Source organism: Podarcis vaucheri (genome assembly GCF_965113315.1).
Source record: "Podarcis vaucheri genome assembly, chromosome: 13".
In the NCBI taxonomy this organism is placed as follows: Eukaryota; Metazoa; Chordata; class Lepidosauria; order Squamata; family Lacertidae; genus Podarcis; species Podarcis vaucheri.
The window spans coordinates 20526149-20546142 of NC_138751.1; the positions used below are offsets into that span (position 1 = coordinate 20526149).

The 19994-nt window shown below is 44.7% G+C and overlaps 1 protein-coding gene across 5 annotated transcripts in view; it reads right to left on the reverse strand.

Moving 5' to 3' along the window:
* The window catches only part of PLEKHA4 (pleckstrin homology domain containing A4), a 52564-nt gene that overhangs the window by 22426 nt on the left and 10144 nt on the right, over nt 1–19994 (reverse strand). For 2 of the 5 annotated variants that reach the window (XM_082196899.1, XM_082196897.1), the window contains exons 2-3: nt 7316–7424; nt 2783–2893 (exon numbers count right to left, since the gene is read on the reverse strand). In XM_082196899.1, the coding sequence (XP_082053025.1) occupies nt 2783–2893; nt 7316–7399 (195 nt within the window). In that variant the 5' untranslated portion in view covers nt 7400–7424. Of the gene's footprint in view, nt 1–2782; nt 2894–7315; nt 7425–10398; nt 10572–16870; nt 17127–19994 lie in introns of those variants that run through there. The other 3 variants (XM_082196898.1, XM_082196900.1, XM_082196896.1) reach the window with 3 other exon arrangements.

Sequence of the window (19994 nt, forward strand, 5' to 3'; positions counted from 1 at the left end):
AGAGATACCTAAAAGAGAAAAAGGTGCAAAAGATCCCAGCAGAAGCAAGAGATAAGCTAAACGCCCCGATAGACGAAGAGGAAATCAAGATGGTTATATCAGAGTTGAAAAACGGGAAGGCCCCAGGACCAGATGGTTTCACAGCAAGGTACTACAAAGAATTGAAACCAATTCTGATAACACCGCTGAAAGAAACAATGAATAATATCTTAAAAGAGAGGGAGATTCCAGAGACCTGGAAGGAAGCATATATAACCTTTATTCCAAAAGAAGGTACGGATTTAACACAAGTAAAGAATTATAGACCAATTTCTTTGCTAAACACCGATTACAAAATCTTCGCAGGAATAATAGCAAAGAGATTAAAAAAGGTTTTGCAAGGAATCATCCACGAAGATCAGACAGGCTTCCTTCCACGAAGACAGATGAGAGACAATGTGAGAAATATAATAAACATCTTGGAGTACCTGACAGCGAGCAATGAGAGAAGAGCAATGTTAATGTTTGTCGACGCCGAAAAGGCATTCGACAATATATCATGGGATTTTATGCTAAAAAATATGGAATACATGGAGATGGGAAATGACTTCTTTAATGGAATAAGGGCAATATACATGGATCAAAGGGCAAAACTGTTAGTAAATAATGTGACAACAGAAGAAATTAAAATATCAAAGGGTACAAGACAGGGCTGCCCGCTCTCGCCACTGCTGTTCATCATGGTGCTGGAGATTCTTCTGAATTCAATTAGAGAAAATAAAAAGATAAAGGGGGTGACAGTAGGCCGCAATGAATATAAAGTTAGAGCCTTTGCGGACGATTTGGTTATAATGGTGGAGGAACCGACGGATAATGCAACTGAGGTGATAGAGGAAATTGAAAAATTTGGTGAGGTGGCCGGTTTTATGTTAAATAGGGGGAAGACAAAGATCTTAACAAAAAATATGGACCAAACAATGCGAGAGATATTACAACAACAAATAGGTATCGAAATTGTCAGGAAGGTGAAATACTTGGGCATATGGATAACAACTAAAAATATTGACCTATTTCAAAATAATTATGTACCGGTATGGCATGGAATTAAGAAAGACCTGGAGAGTTGGGGAAGGCTAAAACTATCTTTTTGGGGTAGAATAGCAATGATCAAAATGAATGTGTTGCCAAAGATGATATTCTTGTTTCAGATGATCCCAGTATTAAGAGGAGTGAAGATCTTTAAGGAATGGCAAAGATTGATATCAAGATATATCTGGCAGGGCAAAAAACCAAGAATCAAATATAAATTGTTGACGGATGCAAAGGAAAGAGGAGGTTTTGCCCTGCCAGATTTGAAGTTATATTATGAGGCATCATGTCTTTGCTGGGTAAAAGAATGGATAAAATTGAAAGATACAAAGCTATTGGATTTGGAGGGATTTGATATTAGATTCGGGTGGCACGTGCATTTATGGAAAGAGAAGAAAAAGGGTCACAAATCGTTTGAAAACCATATCTTCCGGAAATCGTTAATTGAAGTATGGGACAGATATAAAAACATATTAGAAAGGGGAGTTCCACATTGGTTCTCTCCGGTAGAGGCTATAGCTATCAAGAAAACTAATATGGGGTGTAACTGGATAACGTATAGTGATTTGGTCATGAAAGAAGGGGATAAATGGAGGATAAAACCATACGAACAAGTAAAAGAATATGTTTACGACTGGCTGCAATACCTTCAGATAAGTGAAATGTTTAAAAAGGAGATAAAAGAGAGACGATATAATGAAAAAGATTCGAAATTCCAAACAGAGATCATTGATAACGATTATAAGATAATATCTAAAATGTACAAAATTTTATTGGAATGGGAAACAATGGACGAAGAGGTGAAAGAGGTAATGATTCACTGGGCCAGGGATTTGGGATATAGTATAGAATTAGAGGAATGGCAAAAAATATGGATTGAAAATTTGAACTTCACGGCATGTATCACGTTGAAAGAAAACACTATGAAGATGGTATACAGATGGTATATGACACCGGCTAGGCTTGCAAAGATGTACAAAACTTGTAATAAATGTTGGAGGTGCAAAGAGAAGGAGGGTACATTTATGCACATGTGGTGGGAATGCAGAAAGGTAAAGGGGTTCTGGGAAACAATATATGGTGAGTTAAAGAAAATGTTGAAGTATAATTTTGTAAAGAGACCAGAATTTTTTTTGCTAGGAGTAACTAAGAATGCAATAAATAAGAGGGATAGAAAACTTTTTCAATATGCAATAACGGCAGCGAGAACCCTACTGGCCCAGAGATGGAAACAAGAGGAGACACCGACTTTGGAAGAATGGAGAGCAAAACTAACAGACTATGCGGAACTGGACAAGTTAACGGGAAAGATCAGATTTCAAAGAGATCACAAGTTTTTGGAGGACTGGGGAAAATTTAGGGAGTATTTGGAAACTGTATGTGAGGATCATACAACGCTAGTATGTTTTAAAGAAGCTTTGTGAAAAAAATTAAGGAATATTGCAAGAAAGAAAAGGTAGATAGGAAAACTTATTTAAAGGTGATATAATAATTAGGAATGCGTAGATGAAGAAATAATTACGGATGATTACCAGGAGAATTGAGGGAGGTCCATTAAGTGAACTATGTGATGTGTAAATGGAATGTTTTGAGATCATAAGAAAAAACCTTTAATAAAAATTATATAGAAAGAAAAAAAAGAAAACACCTGGAGGGAACCACGTTGACTGCTTCTGAGCTAAGGAACCCCCTTCGTTTCTCACGCTCCTTTTACCTGTTTATAAAGCCACCCCCGCATGATGACAGGCGAGTTGGGGTCTCTCTTGATGGAGTTTGCCCTCTTCCCAAAAGCGTGGACCTTCCGGACAGGCCGGGCTGAGCGTGGCTGCAGAAGACAAAATGGTGAAATGCAATACTGGGTTGTTAATAGCACGCCATCAGTGTTGGCATCGGTCTGTCTCAAGACAATGGAGTGCGCCTCTGTGGGGTGATGCCAAACCGTGGCCTCACCTTGCCTAACGGGGCACAAGCCTAGGCAGCATGCATGGAGGTCCTGGGCTGCCCAGACAACAAGACCTCCCCCCTCTCCATCTCATTGATGTGGTCCAAAGGAAAGCAGAGCAATATGTTTGGTCCCAGCTTGGTTGCAGGAGTTGCTGGAAGGAGGCGCACAAGGCGCCACCCAACCGTCTTAGGGACTCCAGATTTGTGTAGGCTTAATCCTTAGCCTTCTCTTCTCCTAAAGATATCTCACAAGGCAGTGGAGTTTTAGGACCAGAGTTTTCCTTCTCCTAGATGGGCTACCTTCCCAAGCTGACGAGTCTCATCTGCCCCTCACTTCCCTCTGCAGCACGGGGAGAAACCATCTTCTTGACTGTTGGACCCGCTATCGGTCTCGCCCACTCAATCAGCTGGAGCCTGTCTTTGTATGCAGGAGAAGTCCCCAACTCATCTAGGATTTGAGACCCATTGGCTACCCTTACCTGGTTTAGCCGGCCAATCAAAGCCCTTCACAATGTGTGGCTGGTGTCACGTGCTGACAACTTCTAGAAGCCACAGGTAAGAGCTGAATGCAAGCTGGACAAACTACCCTACAAACTGCAATCCCTTACCTAGGCAGTATATGCATGGTCCCTGCTCCGAAGGAGCTTACAATCCAAAATTGGCAGTGGTCAAACAACAGGGGGAGGAGGTAAGGAAAGAAATGGAAGAATGTGGGCTAATGCCATTTACAAGCCTGGTGATAATCACTTCCCTGTATCACAAGTGTGGGGGAACCTTCAGCCTGCCAGATGTTTTAAGACTACAACTCCCATAATCCCTGGTGACTGGCCACACTCTCTGGACTTGAAGTCTGCCAACATCTGGGAGGCCAAAGGTCCTCCAGACCTGCTTTATCATCAATGGCCCAATTTTAGGAACAAGTGGATATTGTTGCGCAAAAGCTCCAAATCAACTTCAGCTGCACAAATTGAATTTGCCAGTATTTGATTAAATCCCACCTGAAAAAAGCAACAGGTTTCCTATCAAATTTCTGTAAATAGGGTTATTGGACAGGTTTCCCTGAGGCAATACCTGAAGCTGACAAAAGAGTGGTCAATAGCCCTGAGATATGTTGTAATAGGGAACTAAATACTTAGCCCCTTGTCTACTGTTGCAGGAATGTTGTGGGAATGTAGATAGAAAGAAGCATTGGAGGCAGACCACTCCCCCCACCCCCCCATGGCCACCCATTGACTAAGGATGATGTAATCCAGGTGTTTATGTGAAGAGAAGACAGCAGTTTCAGCTTGACTGGGAAGGCCACAAAAAGCTGAGTTTGGAGCTCTAAAAGGTGATCTCTGGTTGCTGGCTGCCTCCCTAGAGATCTGATGTAATGTTGCCTATCAGTTCAAGTGTTTTAAGCTGTGCCTGCCTCCACCTATGTAAATCAGTTCAAATGCAAATATTACACAATGCCAATAGGCCTCCCGTGACCTCCTTCCAAGGGAAACCAAACCTGAGTAAGCGCTGCAGCCCTAAAACTTTTTACCCCAGGAAAGTGATAAGTGAAAGGATGATAAGCCAAAGGAACTGGCACTCTTTATGAGTGTGGCTTAGAAACTGGCAATTTCTGGGAGGGAGGCTGCTATTTGTCTACTACAGCCTTGCAGCACCATCAGTCTTTCCCTCAAATAATTCTGGGCACTGTCGCTTGTTAAGGTAACTGTAGCTCTGTGAAGGGTAAACTTGCAGTGTCCAGAATTTTTTGAGGGAAAGAGTATATTTCAAAAGTGCTTTAAAGGTACAGTGCTTTCAACACTGCTGGACTAGAGCAGGCATAGGCAAACTCGGCCCTCCAGATGTTTTGGGACTACCTATGCCTGGACTAGAGCCTATTTCAGGATGAATGTAGGATGTGCTGTCTCTCCTATCTTCCCTCTTATATCCATTAAGACAGCTTCAAACATAGTTACACTGCAAAATCTATGCAGCAGGCACTTGTAAACATCCATTTGCCTCATTGCCAGTGGTGAGTATCCCAAATGAATGTATGTTACATAAAATAGGTAAAGGTAAAGGACCCCTGACAGTTAAGTCCAGACACAGACGACTCTGGGGTTGTGGTGCTCATCTCGCTTTACTGGCTGAGGGAGCCGACGTTTATCTGCAGACAGTTTTTCTGGGTCATGTGGCTAGCGTACGGTAACTAAGCCGCTTCTGGCGAAACCAGAGCAGCGCATGGAAATGCCATTTACCTTCCCGCCGGAGCGGTACCTTTTATCCACTTTGGCAGGAGCTGGGACAGAGCAACAGGAGCTCACCCCATCGCGGGGATTCGAACCGCCGCCCTCCCAATCGGCAAGCCCTAGCCTCAGAGGTTTAGACCACAGCGCCCCCCCGTGTCCCTGTTACATAAAATATTTTACACATAAACAGACCAAGAGAACATTCCCAATACATCGCTAGAGTGCATATGGCCTCAGACAATCTCAAGATCTATTGTTTACAAGCAAGGTAAACATTGCCTCTTTCTACATATGCTTATGTCACATGCCAGTAGCCAATTGGCTACCAAGCTAGATTCAAGTATTTGAATCTGGTATTTAGAAGCCTCATATGATTCTGGATCGGGCTCTCTCTCTCTCCCCACACACATCCTATTCCAATCACTTAGATCTGCTGCTGATGCCCAACACCCCTGTGGCAAGGCGTGCTGAGACTTGAGCCTGCGCTTTCAACACTGTGGCACCAGACTTCAGGAATTCGCTTCCCCTTAGGAGTGAAGCAAGCTCCAACATTGTTTTTGACATTTGTTGAAAACTTTTCTTATCTTCCAAGCCTTCCAAGATTGGTCTGCCTTATTCCTGCAGTTTTTAATCCTTGTTGGGTTTTTTTTTTTTACAGTTCTGGGATCTGTATTGTTCTATAATTCTCTCCCTGTACAGCATTTGGGGATTCTTTGAATGTACAGTGGCTTCTGATATAATTAAGTTACGGTAAATAAAAATGCCTCATGTTCCTCAAATACTCAGGTGCAATACGTTATCACTGTAATAATGGAAATCCCTATGAAACCATTCTGATGTTGGTGAAATGAGCTGCTTCCCATGGTATAAGCACTGGACATCTGAGCTGCTGTTCACAACTCATTCAAATTAATTTAATTACCATCTCCCAAGCAAGTCTTTTCAACCCAAACCATATATTTATTTATGGTTTTAGTAAAGTTCATGGGTTGCTGCATCACCCTCAGAAGCTGGGGGAAATAGCCCAGGAGAGGCGATTCTCTATGGCAACCCCTAAATTGTGGAACTTCTGCCCCACAGTGTGTCTGGCATCAGGGCCGAATTTAGGTGTGATGAAGCTGCTGAAGGTAATGGGGCCCTTTGTATGTCCAGCTGTCCTTTGTCAACAACAAACTGCCGCTGTTTTTTGTGTTGAATATATGCTATATGGTAATTTATGGACCTAATAGATATCTAAAGCCATCTGCACATAACAAAATATGTATTTTATCAAAGTAACTGTTGAACTGAAATACAGTTAAGAAGAAGTACATTGATAGTGAAATACAATTAAGAAGAAGTATATTTTGGGGGGGGCAAGAGAGTGGAGCCCTAAGCTATAGCTTGTTTAGCTTATACGTAAATCCGGCACTGTCTGGCATCTTCACCGTACAAAGATTTGTACCTCTTTACCCTGGTGTTTGACATCGGGGATTTTTAGGACTCGCCTTATTTCTGCGATAGTAAGTTGTTTTAAACTGTTTTAAACATTATGTTTTAATTGTTGTAACCTGTCCTGGGACCTTAGGGTGAAGGCAGAGCAAAGAAAGAAAGAAAGAAAGCCTTTGTAAACCGAGAAAAAAAATGATTATCCTCTCCTCCCTTCCTTTCAGGTCACAAATGTGCCACAAATGACTGAGGGCTCATCCACACTTGTCCCAGACTGCCCCGTTTGCTCTGATTGGGCACTAAAGAGCAGTTTTCCCTGGGAGGAAGCAGTGGGAAATATGGATAAGCCCTCACATAGGTATGCAGGGATACATCTGCCAGTGTGAATGTTTTGAGGCCTCATAAATGTTGTGGACTTGTTCGCATGGTTATTGTAGAATTCTCCTTTTCCCGAAAAAGAGCTTTGGTTATTTGTTTATTTTAAAGCACAAGCTGCCAACTCCTGAGGTAAACACTATTCAGGTGTTCCTTGCAAATGAAGCTGCAAAGCCCATTAGCTCAGGAAGACAAGGCGAGCAGGATCTCTGGAAGCCTATCTATCGACTCAGCAGCACCTGTCCAGAGGGCACGGACCATTTCCAATTCCTCACCTTCGTTCCCATGGAGACGGAAGAGATGGTGACTGTGCTGCTGGCTTGGCTCAGGCCACTTGTAGGCCGGTCCCCTTCCGACATGGTCCTCAGCTGACCCAATGCTGATCTGGAAAAGAAAAGAGAATGGTGACTTGTTGCAAGAATGCTTCATGTGATGTTCCCACAGCTTCCAGAATCCCATAGCTTGGGGCCAGCACTTTGGGGGAATGTAAGGCACCAGGTCTTTAACCTTCTCTGGGGACCCCGGGCTTAACCCCTCAGCCTCATGGAACCCACATTTGACAACCTCGACCAAACCACCCTTCATGGCATCCTTTCTTTCCCCACCTCTTTCTCCTCCCACAGAAAGATGGTCACTGTACTGTCTGTATGATGCAACTTGGGCGAGATCCTGACACAATTGTGGGTCACATCCCACCAGCTTAGGAACACAGGGAACTGGGTTCTGCTGAGTCAGAACATTGATATATCCAGCACAGTAGGTCCTGCATGGAGGTTGATCCAGAAAGCTCATATTATGTTTTTAAATGATCTCCCTCTTGAGACTATATTTCCACCCCCCAACAAAGTGTTTCCTGACAAGATATTCAAAATCCATTCTTTCTTTCATTATTTGTTCCCATCTGACAAACATGGTTTCAAATCCCCTTCTTTCTCTCCATTCTCTCTCCCACCTCCATTCCTTTCATGCCCTCCCATTCCAGATTTGGAAACAACAAAAACCCAAAATAAATTTATAAACTATAGAATAAAGCAGCATTGTGAAAAATAAGTGTAGTAACATATGTTTTTTTGCTTCACCTAACTTAAGTTGCTGAGCTTAGAATTTTAGTTTCCTGGGCACAGAACTGAATTTTCTTAGAAGCAGCAGGAGACACCAATCAGCCCCTGTTAAAATCTTTCCGTTTATTCCAGTATATGTAACACACACACACTGTTAATTTTGCAGGCTTCATTGATTCTTTTTCATCGTTTCTTTTTTTTGAACTGAAAGTCAGAATAGAGTGTTGAAACCATTAAACCTGCTCCCCAGTTCAACCCCTGCCAGCAAATTCCCTCTAGTTATTTTTGGATCAAGCCCACCTGCTTGTGTCTGGCAAAAGCATCTCATTCGAGAGAGTGTCAACTCGGTGAGATGGGAAATTCCACCCCTTCTCTTGGCAGCAGAATTCTACAGTTAAATCACCCCTTTGTTGTTAAACACTCAGGCCTGCATTTCTTAATAACGGAGGCTTTTAACCCCTGGAAGCGATTTCTGAGTCCCTCTTCAGTAGACATTTAGAACTTCATGGTCTTTCTAGGCATCTGGTTTGCTGAGCATTCATCCCGACTTGTTAGCAGGGAGATTAGACGATGTTGACTATTCAGTGGGCATTCATTTGTTTGCAAGGAGGTTAAGATGACCGTTGCATCAAAGCAAGTGTTCCCCCACACTTTTCACGGCCTTTTCCTATCACTTTCCTTGTCATTAAAAAGCAAGGTTTTTCAGGGAGGTGAATCTGTTGCACAAGGCCTCCCGACCAACTTTAACTGTGCAACCTAAATTGGGTGGTATGTGACTGAATCCCACCCAGAAACAGTGACTGTCGGAAAACACCCTTTTGGCACTCCTGTCCACTGGCGTTACTGATTCCATTACTTATTTCTATTATTATTTATTACATTTTTATATAGCAGCTTTATCTTCCAAAGAACTCAAGGTGGTTCTCCTCCTCCCCATTTCATCCTCAAAACAACCCTGTAAAATAAGGTTAGGCTGAGAGTGAGTGGCTGGTCCAAGGTCACCCAGTGAGCTTCATGGCTGAGTGTGGATTCGAATCCTGGTCTCCCAGGTCACAGCCCAACACTCTAACCATGCTGGGGGTATATATCTAGTGCTTTAGGTAAGTGGTATTTCAGCCAGCCATCTATGCCCCCCCCCCTACAACTATGGGTTTAAGTCAACTAAGTAATCCAGAGTACACCCATTGCAATTCATGGGCTTGTCATGTCTATTAATTTCAATGGGTCTGCTCTGAGACTAAAGCTATGCACATGTTAGCAGCTGAAAACACAGCGAAGTTGTTCTTCCCTCCCTGTTGCATTGCAAGTCACATTTTCAGTTGCTGTGCATACCATTACCAAAACATCCATACAGAACGCATCATGGTCCCTTCCACTGCTATATGGCTCCTCCTGACTAACGTCTGTAGCCAAAGCTAATACTCCTAGCAGGAAGATATAGCAGGAAGCCTAGCATACCCCACTTTGGCGAATTCAAAAGAATAGATGGCTGCCTATAATTAGATTTCTCCAGGGCAGGGATAGGCAGGATCTTACTGGTTCTCAGCTTACAGAAAGGAAGAGGTTCAGAGAACCGCTGCAACAATGGAAAGCACGTTAGCCTCTAGGCTGCAAATTCCCTGGGCTTGAAAAAGCAAATCCACATTCTTTGCCAGGGGAAGCTCAGTTCCCTGCGCTGGGTGTCTCTCGCACAAAATAAGCAGATGTGCCTCGTTATATTGCTTCTGGCAAATCTTTCCCCAGGGGGTCAAGAAGAGTTCCTGGGCCGACGAACCAATCCTAGACAACTAGACGTGCGCCTCTCTCAGCAATGCACATTCACACCCCGGCCAACTTCTGCCAACTGCAGCAGGCATGACTTTCAAGCCTAATTTGCAGCAGCCATAAGTACAGACACAACTCAGATACCTTCCAGATGGGGTAGCTGTGTTAGGGCTCATCCAGACTTCCTTTCGCACAGTGTGTCTAGGAACAGGTCCGTTCTTAAAAGGTCTGTGCTCAAGCACTTACTGTTGTTGTTGTTTTGCCACAGTGCTTTCCCTGCAAAAACCACCACGGACTGACTCTGCCTAACAATAGGGCTGGCCCTTGAGAGAGCCAGATGCACTACCCTGAACTCCTTAGAGGAAAGGCAAGAGGAGAGAGAGAGAGAGAGAGAGAGAGAGAGAGAGAGAGAGAAAAGAATCTGTCTAGCATCCTGAAATCCAAAACTATCTTTCCTGCTTGCCAAAGCTCAACTGCTGTTCTCCACACCCTTAGCTTGACCCGACCAGTTTTTCACTTCCTTCTCTTCCTACCTGGCAGGTGGACGCAACTTAAGATGCATTTCAGGAAGCTCTGGGTATCCACACAGGCTATGATGCTGTGCTCCAATGATGGGTCATCAGTCAAGTGTCCACAGACACCCTCCCTGCCACCAACGACCACTGGAAGAAGCACCAGCGTAACGCCACAACCAGTGGCAGGGGGTTGTGGCAGTATATTCCGGATATAATCCATACAAAGTTGCCTATTGATGCAAAAAACCTCCCTTCCCATATGCTACTGGCTGGGAATACAATTGCGCCTCGTGATCCGCAGGGGCACCTCTTGTATTCCCTGGCACACTTTGGCCCTCGCATTCCATTCCTCCCACCTCTCACCCTTGCAATGACGCCAGGCGAATGAATAGGGCATTGATGCTGCCAGGACCCCCCTTCCTGACCCTTAGCAGTGGGGTGGGGGAGACATTGTGCCAGCTGTTTGCGATGGTCCCTTTCCTCCCTGCCCCCCCAACCTCCCACACTGGGTTCAAGGATCCTCACGTCACTGGCTTTGCCTGGAGCAATCCGGAAAGATGGGAAAATCAGCAAAAAGATGGGGAGGCAAGGGGCTAGAGAAGGAAGCCGTTTTGGGTGGGGTGGGAGGAATCGGTCTTGTAAAAAATGATCCGCTTCATTCTATACGCTGGCGCTTCGCCCTTCAACCAAAACAGTTCTCACAACAAAATACGAACATCACTTTAATGCAAAAAATGAGCATGCAATCTGAAAACAAATGCAATAAAACCAGAACAAAGGGTGGAGAAGCAATCCTATTAGAAAAAGAAATAGTCATTACAAGCAGCACTTAAAACTAGGTAGCCTTTTGCGGATGAAGGAGGGAGGTTTTGGCATTCACGGTTGAATATGTCATTACGCCCCCGATTTTGGCACAGAGAACTTCCCCATAGCACTGCCTTTCCTTAGTTAGGGATGCTAACTCAAGTTTCACTCAGAGAGAGAGAGAGAGAGCAGGGCCCCAGCAGAAACTCTTGAAATGCCCTCACATCATGGTACTTCACAGTTTGGCCAAAGGTCAGGGTGAAGTGAAGTATTTGCATGGCTGACTGAGTTTTCGCAGCTGTCTGGTAGGTTTAACTCTTCCCCATCTGCTTCTGGAGAGTAGAGTGCACAGTTCCGTGAGGAGCAGGATGAAAAGGACACCACAGAGGTAGTTTGCAAGGGGACACATTATCATCAGCCATCATCTCTTCCCCCAACGCCACCCTACCTCCACAACATATAAACTGACAGACCTGGAAACTCCTAATACTGAGGCACAGCCTTATCAGTGGTGGCCCCTCACTGCTGGAATTTTCTCCACCAGGGGCACTCCTTTTTTATTTTATTTATGATTTTCTATTTATACATTTCAGTAATTTTATAATCATTTTAACACTTCAAAACTTGACTTCCTCCCTCCTCTTTCTGCAGTTCCTTAAATTTATTTTTAAATATTTTCTGCATATCCAATTTAACTTAATTTACTCATTCGATACACCAACAAAGTACAACTGCAGTAACTTTTGGCATCTAACTATGGTCCTCCCTCTCCCTGGTCCACAGGCCTTCTGCCCTTATTAGATAGTCCAAAAGTTAAGTCCCTCTGCTGATTTAGTTTTCCATCCTCCATTCTTTTTTTCCTTTCTTTTTTATTAACATATAAAACACATACATTTGCATTTACACAATACACATACACAACACACTACCTTATTTTCATAACATAAAACATACCTACATTACTCTATATAATACCAACCTATACTATACATATCAACATACCTATACACCTACCCCACACGGACAACCACCAAGTGACTTGACTTCCAGCCGTTCTTGTTACGCTACTTTATTTTTCCAACTAGCTTAAACACATTTCATTATTTATTTAATCTCCTCTTCTATCTTGACTTTACTCTCCTTTCATTCTAATCATTTTCTTGATTCACTCAATATTCCTTCCTCCATTCTTAATTATCACCTTGATTATCTAACACCGATTTCTTGTTTCGATTGCACTAGCCACCTCGTACTAGGCGTTTCTCAGGAATTCTAAGAAACTCCCAAATTAGTGCAGTTTTGAAATCAGTGGTCACAATCAGAGCAATTCTGAAGGGTTCCATCCACCATCACGATGCAAAATGGCACCCAACTGTATCCAAACACAGAAGAAAACCTGCTTTTTTGATCTCCGAAGCCATTGGGCAGAATTTGATTATGAGATATCTCAAGAGGGGTGTGAATACATAGCAAGCAAGCAAGCAAACTGTTCAAGGTAGATTCCTAAAGATACATAAAGAGCAAAAATATTCAATGTATTTTCTATTGCCATATTTCAAAGCCACAAAGTTGGACTGAAATTCTTTCAAGATTCTTTCACCACCAGCCTGCTCTGGTTCTATAGGCTGTTTCCCATTACCGGATCTCAACATGGAAGTAACTTCTGTTTTAGTAACATGATTCCCATATGTTGGTTGAAACATGAGATTGTACTGCAGGCATGTAAACTGCTGCATATACAAGTGCCAAGAAAGTGTGACTGACTCTTTGTACATGGAATTACTTAAGATCTTATTCCCAAGTTACCTAGGAGTAAGCCCCATTCATCTCAATGGAAGTTAGTTCTAAGTCAACACATATAGGATTGCACTGTTTGACTGAAATTCTAGGCACTCTTTATCCTCCCGGGAATAAGTCCAACTCAACTAAGAGGTAAGCCTCTCTGAGCAGGATTGGGCAGTTGATTAACCTACAAAGGAGTTGAACTTTGGCAAGAAGCTTTGATCCTGCAACTCCTCTCTTGCAAAGCTTATCTTTTTTATCTGGTTGGTAAAGTACTCAAGAAATCACAGCAAATAAAACTACCAATTAGGTGTTGTTGTTTTTAAGGTTATGCCTTCCATAGTGGGAGTGCTTTGATGCCTAAAGCCACATGGAAAATATTATATCAGAAGAGGTCATTCATTTGAATTTTTAAGCAAAGGCCTGCTAGATTCCTGCTGACTCCGACTCATTACTCAAGAACCCACAAGAATGATCAGTTCTATAATGTTTTCCACATGGATTCCTCTGCAGGAACCTTTCCAAAAACACTCCCAAGAAGGCAAATTGAAGACGACCATATGTTAATCAGGAATGGCCAAGGCAATCAGGATTTATTAATACAACGAGTTATGCAGACTTATTATTCAGTGAATGACTTAAGTGTATGTTCATGTACAGTATGACTGCAACTTACGCGCATTTAACTTGTGCACATTCAGCTTTACACGCTTGTAGAAAAAAATAAGTTAAAATTTTTAAAAGCGGGGAGGAAAGGGAGCAGGAATCTGGGAATAAAGACTTTGGCAATCCCACACACCATTGAAGCCAACGTGTTTTCACTATATATGATTCTGGCGATCCCCGGAATGTAACCCTTGTGTAAGTTGCAGGCTCACTGTATTGCAAAACCCACAATGAAGACGGCACCTTCTCTAAAGTAGGGATTCCCCAACTGTGCTCCATTGGCCATTAATGGTCTGTGAGCTTCATTCAGCTACTCTGCAATGGGGCAGTGAAGAACAGAAGGAGCAGTGTCTGTAAATGGCAGGCGCAGTTGCTCCCGGCAGTCCATAGAATCAAAGAATCGGAGAGTTGTAAAGGACCCCAAGGGTCATCTAGTCCAACCCCCTGCAATGCAAGAACCTCAACAAAAGGACCCAAGACAGGTGGCCACCCAACCTCTGCCCAGAAGGTGTGAGTGGGATGGATCAGAGACAGGTAGGTACGGAAGAGGCACTTGAAAGGAGGGGAGAGGATCAGCAGTGAAGTGAATGCAGGGCTAGAATTAGGAAGTTTCATTCCGATTCAATCAACATAAATCGCGGAGCATCTAGAACAGTCTGTTACAATTGCTCCACGAGGCAGTCAAATCCTCTGCCAAGACCTTCAGCAATTTTCAGGTGGTCTGTAGGGATGGGGAGTTTAGGAACTAAAGTATCCTTATGGGTAATAAGCTCATTTAACATTCGCATAGCACTGTTCAGAGTTCAATGCACATGGAGTATCCAGTTGCAATCTTTACAACAACCCTGCAAATTAGGCCTGTGTTATGACCCCCCCCCCCCCGCAATACTGCAGAAGGGAAGAACTGAGGCCGATGGAGAGGATTTTGCCTCAGGCCATCAAATGAGCTTGAGGCAGATTCAAACCGGGCGGATTTCCTGATTTGTAGCCCAGCCTTTTAGCCACTATGCTGCACCAGCTCTTCCTACTGTTATTATTTCTATCGCCCTGCAGCTGTGTCTGACGCCATATAAACACAGGATTTAAGACAGGCTCCTGCCATCTATGGTAGGTAAATGTGAAATTACATACAGTTGCAGCTGTACAGTGGTACCTCGGGTTACATACGCGTCAGGTTACATACGCTTCAGGTTACAGACTCCGCTAACCCAGAAATATTACCTCAGGTTAAGAACTTTGCTTCAGGATGAGAACAGAAATCGTGCGGCAGCAGCAGGAAGCCCCATTAGCTAAAGTGGTACCTCAAGTTAAGAACAGTTTCAGGTTAAGAACGGACCTCCGGAACGAATTAAGTACTTAACCCGAGGTACCACTGTATTTTGTTTGTGCACCAGAATAATTGGGGAAAGATTCTTCATCAAAACTGGAGCGTTGAAGGTCAGGTTATCCCAAAACGTTCTAGTGCCCAAGAAAGGACATCCAGGTGATGTGTCTCCTTCATAATGTGTTATGCCAACTTTTGGCATTTATACAGTGCATACATCCATAGGAAGGTACCCTATATTGACTCAGGCCATTCGTCCAAGTACCTCAGAACTGTCTACACTGAGTGACTCTCCAGGTTTTCAGGCAGCGCTACACTTGGAGGTGCTGGGGACTGAACCTGGTTCAGATCATATCTGTGGCCTGCACAGAGCCAGCCCTTTCCAAGTCTTTTTAAGTGCTAGCAGCCTCACCGATGAATCAGGGATCTAACCATCAGTCTGCCAGTTGCCAGTGGTTAATTGGCCAAAGCTTGCAGCGTGACTTTAGCAGTGCAGCTGACGGAAACGCAAAGCCCCTGGATGAGCTGGCTGACGAGACCCTGGGAGTGACAAGAGGCTGGGCCAGCCAACAGCGAGTTCAATCCGCCTGTTGATATGCCCAGGAGCCACACACACACCCCGACCCAAGGCATGGTCTCATCTTCGTTGGGCAGCCCGCAGTGCGAGGGATATAGGTCCCTGACCACAGCTAAAAGTGGGCCTATCTTCTCTGAGGGCTGGGTGGGGCAGGGGGGGCAGAGAGAGGGCTGTGGGGTGGAAATAGCTGGCGGGCTGCCGTTAGCTCTTGTTATTTATTCATCCACTGGCATTTGGACGCAGCAGCTGAGACAAAAGGCGCTGGGGCAGCTGGTGGCGGGGGCGAGGAAACATATTTTGCATCAGTCACAGGGGTCCGTGCATAACCCCGACACACCCAGCAGTCAGAAAGAGCTTGTGCTAAAAGGCGTTTTAACCCGTTCAGGGCCAGTGGTAAAGAGGAGGCGCTGTGGTGAGGAAGCACGGCAGACCTGGCTAAGTTGCCAACTCCCCACCCCACCCTTGCTCCTCTGCTATTGAAACAGCAGCCAAACATAGCAAAAGAAGAAGAAGCTTTCTCCATTATTCCATGACTGCGGGTGGGGAAGGAATCCACCTGCTTCCATTCTGCACAGCACAGGAAGAAGTCCAGTTTAAAACACACACAGAGAGACATTGGCAATCCTAGATCCAGAGGAGCATTGCCTAGGGAAAGCCGCAGGGTCCAAACTACCTAGTGTGGGACCACTGATGTAGAGAGGCAGCAGAAACATTGCTATGCTTCAGGAGCATCCTAGGAGGACACTGTGGTGTCCAGAGATTCTGCATCTAGCCCTACAGAACCTGTTCCTACACTGGCCAACCAGATGCCCCAGTAGGAAGCCCCCCAAGGCCCAGCAACTCTCCCCACTTGGCATTCAGAGGCACAACAGTGGAGGGAGAGCATTCCCATCAAGGCTAGCATCCCTTGATAGCCTTATCCTTCAGGAATCTTGGGTCCTGGGCCCACAGAGGCAGGAGACTGATCTGAAGACAGGGGCTGTCCTCTAATAAGATGCTCTTCTTCTCAAACAAGGCAGGAAGGAGGCACAACTAGAAGGTAACTGCTTGCCCACAAAACCTGCCCCTTCCTTTAGGGAAGCTTTTAACGTTTACTATGTTATTGTGTTTTAGTGTTCTGTTGGAAGCCGCCCAGAGTGGCTGGGGAAACCCAGCCAGATGGGCAGGGTATAAATAATAAAGTATTATTATTATTATTCCTTGGTTCCCACCCACCCATGTTCAAAAGGCAGAGGGGGTAGGGAATCCAGAGGAACAGATTTCTGAGGACAAGCCTCCCCCATCTCCCTAAGGCCATCAGGCACAGAAGCAACAATGTCATGGCGCCATGGTCTTACCTGGTTACTGGTGTTGGCCAGAGGTATCTCCTACGGGTTAAGCAGATTCAGGAGGAGGAAGAGGAGGAGGAGGGCAGCCCCTTATCGGCTCATTGGCGGCAGGAAACTTTATAGTCTTTCTTGGGTTCATGCCCTACAGAATCAGATCTCTGGTGCTCAGCATAACTTGGGATCAAAGCCCTGCATGCCCGGCTTTGCTCTCCTCTTCATTCGAACACATTCACCTCTATTTTTCTGTCTCCAGTATGACCCCACCCCCTTCCTTATCTCTCTCCCCCCCTAACTATACCCTCCACTCCTCTTATCTCTCTTTCTATCTCTCTGCTCCTTCCACCAGTCCAATTTCTTGCTCTTTCATCAATACAGCAACCTAAGTTGGTTTTCCACCGTCCTCCTTTCGCAGCCCTTCCTTATCGACCTTCCCAATCGCGGTTTTCTCTCCCTCTCCTTTCCCTTTCCCTGGCAGCTCTGGGGGGAAGAGAGAGGAGGAATAAAAGCAGAGCGATTGAATTTCAATCCTGGGACCCACCACTCCACCTTCCTGGGGGCTTGGCTTGAGAAGAAGGGGAGGGTATGCAGAGAGAGAAAGAGAGAGGGGGGCGAGGAGAGTAATGAGAGGGGGAGACAGGAGTCCGAATTCCTGACCTTAACTTTAGAGAGAGGAGTGGCCACAAAAGCTTTAGAAAAACAGGGATTTGGGAAGTTGTCAAAGAAGAAAGACATTCTTTGACTGGTGTGTGATATGGATGTCTCCTTGTGTAGGAGAAGGTGCATCCTCTGGCGCCGCCTGCTGGTGGGATTCTCCCCCCAAAAGAGGACGTTCCAGCAGAGAATCTGCTTCCTATCCTGATTTGAAAAATAATATAAATGCAACCATGTGTCTGGCAGGGATACCATGCTATATTTTAATCAAATGGGGTGTGTTTGTGAAAACAGACTGTGGGGCTTGATTCCCAGTCCTACACAACACCCATAATTTCTCTACTTATTCTTATTATTTCCACGCACCTCTTTGCCTGGCAGAGAACCCAGGTGTCCTGCTCACAGGATTGAAATATGACCAGGATGTAACAGAACTTCCAAGCTTAAAGAAACAAAAAACAAAAAGGGGAAAACCCTCTTGGCCAGCTGCCAGAATTTTGTATGTAAAGGCCAGAACTACAAACCAGTTTCCATAATTAGCTGGAAAAAAATCTTCTTTTTTTTGCATGCTTGAATGGCGCATCTCACAGATGTGCGTTAACCTCACTGAGCTCAGCAGCAACACACCATTTCACCAGCAGCAGAACAGAAGCACTTTGTGCAGTGCGTAATGAGACTATGGAACTCACTCCCACAAGAGGCAGTGATAGCCAGCGACTTGGATAGCTTAGAAGAGGATTAGACAAATTGGAGCCTGGATAGCTCAGTTGGTTAGAGCGTGGTACTGATAACACCAAGGTTCCAGGTTCAATCCCTGTATGGGACAGCTGCATATTCCTAGGGTTGGACTAGATGATCCTCAAGGTCCCTTCCAACTCTACAATTCTATGAAATTCACGGAGGACAAGGCTATCAATGGCTACCAACCACAGTGGCTACATTCTACCTCCACTGTCAGAGGTGCTATACCTCTAAGCACCACTTCCTGGGAATCACAGGTGGGGAGAATTGCTGCTGCTGCTCACGTCCAGTTTGCAAGCTTCCCACATGCATATGTTTGACAGCTATGAGGACAGACAGGATACTGGGCGAGATGGGGCATTGGCCTGATCCAGCAAGCCCATTCTTCTCTTCTTATGTTAAGAGGCTTCAAGGCACATGTGCGTGTTGCACAGCCTTCCCTCTCAGGTTTCATTGAGCCAGGAGGGTTTGTGTGTTGTCCTCCTCCTACTGCATTTTTCAGCAACTGCAGTGCTTTATGGCAGAACGATTCATGCCAGCACTACAGAGCTCGACCCGTTTAAAAGCAGTTTTGCAGTGCTTTGATTCCCTGATTTATAACGTTGCTTTCAAGCAGTTGTTAATCGGTACATTAAATGCTCATGTAGTTATCAGGCCTCCCTTTTTAGCCATCCTTATCCGCAGCAGCCTCTGTAATTTAAATCCTACTAAGTTCCTGGAGATGGTACAGGTGTGTCTAGGGGGTGGAAGCTGCAGGTACAAAACAGACTTGCTTCTACATCAACACTGCTTGCTAGAAAGCGGCTTGGAGTTTTGAGAAACTCCAGAATAAGGCAGGCTTATTGCAGCCTTATTGCACGAGTCCCATCAAGTTTCACCTCTGACCTGCTAGCTCTTAGTCATAGATTTATAGAATTGTAGAGCCTGATGTTTAGTCAGAATCTCCTTTCTTCTAAACTGAAGCCATTGTTTTGGGCCCTGCCCTCTGAAGCAAGAGAAAACAAGGTTGCTCCACTCTCTTATGTAGCGGCCCTTTAGATAAATGAAAATGGCTATTGCATCTCCTCTGTCTCCTCTGTCTCCTCTTTACAAAGCTAAACATACCCAACTCCCTCAATCATTCCACCCGTTTTAAACTCCTAGAATAGCCTAGGGCTGTATACACACCATACTTTTAAAAGTGCATGCCCCCTTCTCCATAAACACACAAAAGAATGCCAGGAACTGTAGTTTGTTAAGGATGCTAGGAATTGTACCTCTGTGGAGGATAAACTACAGTTCCCAGGCTTCTTTGGGGGAAGTCACCTATGGCATGTATGCAGCCTAGGAGTTTAGGATTCCAGCTGATGGGAGTAGTAATCCAAATCATCTGGCAGGCACCAAGAAAATTTCCAATCTGTTATCCAGGATGAGGCACAGCGTTCCTAGGTACTTAAAAGGGCACAAGCCCATAATACAAATTCTTATATGCTGATTTACATGTATATAGACCTCTGGTTACACTCACACACGAGAGAGAGAGAGAGAGAGAGAGAGAGAGAGAGAGAGAGATCTAGGACCTGACAGAAAAGACCTGGGACTCAAGCTACCCTGTAACTAGGTACACTCTTCCTGTAATCTTACACAACCCACCCAGATTCTTAGCCTATAAACCCCCTCCCTTTCCAAAAATCTAGTGATTCTGGTTACCTCTTCTTCTTGCACATGGCATACTCCAGAAATATCTTGTCCACAAATGAAA